General features: G+C 40.8%; 1 protein-coding gene across 1 annotated transcript in view; it reads left to right on the top strand.

The window, feature by feature from the left end:
- Positions 1-4046, top strand: part of LOC102215427 (calcium-dependent secretion activator 1-like) — a 212684-nt gene that overhangs the window by 152361 nt on the left and 56277 nt on the right. Inside the window, exon 17 of the mRNA XM_013915623.1 lies at positions 2876-2908. Coding sequence (XP_013771077.1) covers positions 2876-2908 — 33 coding nt within the window. The remainder of the gene's footprint in view (positions 1-2875; positions 2909-4046) is intronic.

The following is a 4046-nucleotide window of genomic DNA, read 5'->3' as shown; positions in this document are numbered from 1 at the left end:
GATGATGAACCTGAAACCTTGCAAACAGAAACACAGATCAGAAGATCTGAAAGAATTCGCCAACCATCCCAAAGACTCACTTATCCTCAGCTAGGTAACCCACTAGTAACAGTGGTTAAATCACTCTTTCAAGGATTGAACAAAGCTTTCATCGACTCCCTTGCTAATGATGTTGCCTATTCCACCAGAGCCATGCGCGGGGACGTGCATGAGATTTAAGGGGGGAGGATGTAACCCAGTGAGTTTACACGACTCAGTAATGCACTACAACATGTTATTGTTAATTGGGATTTATCATTACTCTGTTAATCACTGAGTTGATCAAAAATGAATCAATAATGAAAGATAAATACTATAAATATAAGAATAAAACCCAAAGAGTATATTTAACACCCCTACTGGTTAGGAAGGAACAAGCCCCGCCTTCCCCTGCTCTGTACCGTCACGTGCTCAGACACAGAGAGAGACGGAGGTGCACGAGACCATCGCTGATTTTCACCGCCAAGCTTTTCGCTGGAAAATAACTATTAACTTGATAAATTGAGCAAATATCCACACCGGAGATCTGCATGGACCTTGGAGAAACGGATCTGATTTATTGTGAACATTTCGGACCTTGAAACCATCGCGATCTGCATGGGAGCGGATGAAGTGGACAAGATCCTCTCTGAGAGTTGAACATTAGAAGTGTGCTGGCTAGGTTTTTTTTTATGGGATCGTGAGACCTGGATCTCTTCCTGACGAGGAAGATGGCGAGCCTTTCCCTTTGAACCGAACCACAGCCATTCTGAGTTGGCCCAGAAGGGCAGGTTGCTCTTCTCTCACGAACAATTGCAACAGTGCGGTAGGACGAAATCGCACCAATCACAACCTATTGGATTTGACTTGACTGAACACTGACTATTAAGACTGACATATCTGAGCTCAGATAGGATTCTGATTGTTATTATTATTGCTGTCACTGTATTTTATTTTATGATTTCATTCCTGTTCATGAAATGCTGTTAAATTGTTGCTAAATAGTTTAATACAATTCATAGCAACTTTACCTGTGGCTCCAGTCATTCTTCTCCACGCAACTCACTTTATCCCTCCTACGAATCTAGCTATTGGCCCATTCTCTCCATCTTACTTTAATTTCCCCTACCCTATCCTGTACTTGGCTACACTCAGTTAACACACTCAGAGACAAGGTCATAGCTTAATAAAGATGCATCAGAATAAGAATACTTCACTAATAATTTACTTGGTCTGTAAATGGCAGTGTGTAAATCATAGTGTGATGCTTTTCTACTGTAACTGAACTTTTGAATGTAATGAACAATTTTAACAGACATCTTCATTTCCTCAGTGAAAGCGCACCTATGTAGGAAATTTGTTATTAATTCTAAAGCTACCTTTTGTTCTGGTTAATTAAGGGGTTTAAATTTGATTTAATGAAAAAGCATCCATTTATCTCACTATACTGATACTCTATGTATGTATGTATCTCCTCATACACAAGTGGACCATTTTCATAAACACTGCATTGGCACTGAGTTTGCGTATACAAATATTTTATAAAACTCCCCACATTGTATGCATTTGTAAATTACAATGGTGTGCAACTATATAAATTCTCATAGCATCATATTATAATCATACTCACATTTTTATCATCAAACCCATCGAAGTCCTCATCCTCTGTGTCTGAATTGAACAGCTGCGCTAAATCTCCATCAAACATGCCAGGTTCACTGTCTTCACCGTCAGAGTCACTTTCCGTGCCGTGCGGCTCCTCGGAAATGATGCCGGCTTTTGCGAAAGCTCGAACAACAGTGCCAGCAGACATGTTAGCCCAAGCATCTACAATCCATTGGCAAATTGTGGCGTAACTCGCCCGGCGCTGCCTTCCACTCTTGGTGAAACTGTGGTCTCCATCGGTCATCCATCGCTCCCAGGCCGCTCGCAGCCTTACTTTGAACGGGCGGTTCACACCGATGTCCAGCGGTTGGAGCTCCTTTGTCAGGCCTCCTCCCGGAATGACAGCAAGCTCACAGTTCATTTGTTTCACTAGTTTTTTCACATCGGCTGTGAGATGGGCACGCATAGAGTCACAGATTAAGAGCAATGGTGATGCGTGGAAAAAACCACCTGGTCTCCTTACATACACCTCCCTCAGCCACTCTTTCATCATTTCCTCATCCATCCAGCCCTTTTCATTTGCCTTAATGATGATTCCTGCTGGAAACTTCTCTTTAGGCAAAGTCTTTCGCTTAAAAATCACCATTTCACACCATTTCTAGCTTCCTCCATTTGCGAACCATCGATTCGTTAAATTCTCTCGCCGCTGCTCGAATTCCATGTTCCTCCGCATAGCTGATGGCCTTCAGTTTAAACTGTGCTTCATAAGCGTGTCTCTTTGCCATTTTCAGGGTTGTTAAAACAACAATGTTCCACATAATGCACATACCTGTCCTTTTAGACAGGTATGTGCGATTGTCCGGTATATACGATCAACGCCCACACTTCACCTTTTAGCGTTCTCATGGTGTTCTCTACTACGTCCTCCTTACAACACACAGGGCGCACTGCGCTATAGGGCGCGCCGTACTTTTTGAAGAAAATCTAAGACTTTTAAGTGCGCCTTATGGTCGTGAAACTACGGTCGATTTTTTGGTGAGCTTCTCTGGCACTAGCGCTCCTAAATTTCCACAACACTACAAAAGCTAAACTGTTAAATTATGAATGCAATAACAATGAGTGCATTTGTGCAGCTAATATCACCACAAATCAGTGTTTCTAGTTCAGAAGGTGAGAAGATATAAGATGCTATGTCTCACCTGGACAACTTTTGTTCAGCTGCTGTACTCAGTGTTTTTCTATCTTTGTCAAGGTAAAAGCTGCTTCGAAGTATGTGGACGTGCCTGTAAGTATTCATTTTACATCTCCGCTGTTGTAATGTATGTGTGTACAGTATGGGTCATTGTGCCTTTATCGAGTTTTGATTTGCTCATCAGATATATTTTGGAGCACTAAGAAGTACTAAATCTAAATTCTGAAAGTTTTGGTGACTGTTTGGCCTCAAAATGTCATCATTAATCCCAGTCCCTGTTGTGTTTGCATGACTCACATGCATGTGAGTGCTGTTAAGACTCCTTTGTATTGTATCACTCAACATATAATTCCATCCCTGATTCCTGATTCCATTTCATGAAAAGAATTTGAAAATCCACTTCATATGGGAGTTACATGATGACATGTGTAAATATTTTGATATTTAAAAAATGACATAGAAAACCTAATAGTTCATATTCGAAAAATAATATGACGTGACATTCAGAGATAATTTGTTTACTGGTCACATCTCCCCCGAAGCCTCAGCTTACACATGATGAGTCATCACCCTCTCACAAAGTTCTCACAAAGAAAATTTCTGCCTTTGACTTTAAAATGACATTTGCTGTTTTATATGATGTATACAGTGAGTGTCGGGATTTCCATTTGCTGAAATTCCATCCATCTGTCTATTCATCCATCCAACCATTCCAGTTAGGGTTGCCAACTCCCTGAAAAAAAAAAAAGGGACGCCTAATTGGCCAGGGCTGGGCGACCCGATTGTCTTCACCCTTCCCAGTGTGGGGAATTTCTTAGCTCTTGTATTTGTGTGTGTAATTATTTTTTTAACCATTTGACAAAGTGCATACCCTTTTCAGCTCAATACTTTTGTTTCTAAATACGGAACGATTCTGTTTTTCAAGGGACGGTTGGCAACCCTTATTCCACTGCTGATTGGAGGTGTTGAAGGGATCCAGTGTAGAGCGTGTGTGTGTGTGTGGTTCTGCAGCATACTTAAATGGTGTATTCTGTCATTCAATGGTGATTAAATCAAATCTGACTTAAATCGCTGTTATATTAATTTTTTATAATGCTATATATAGGGATGGGTACCGTTATCCGGTGCCATGATTTTCTGACATAAACGGTAGTACACAGCAAATTCAAAAGTGTTAAATGTTTTGGTGTTAATAGTCTCCTTGCAAAAGTAGAGTTAATTTTACTCTAAG

This window comes from Pundamilia nyererei, unplaced genomic scaffold (genome assembly GCF_000239375.1).
Source record: "Pundamilia nyererei isolate P.nyererei 1_Seehausen unplaced genomic scaffold, PunNye1.0 scaffold00333, whole genome shotgun sequence".
Taxonomy (NCBI): Eukaryota; Metazoa; Chordata; class Actinopteri; order Cichliformes; family Cichlidae; genus Pundamilia; species Pundamilia nyererei.
This window is presented reverse-complemented; position numbering and strand designations above follow the sequence as displayed.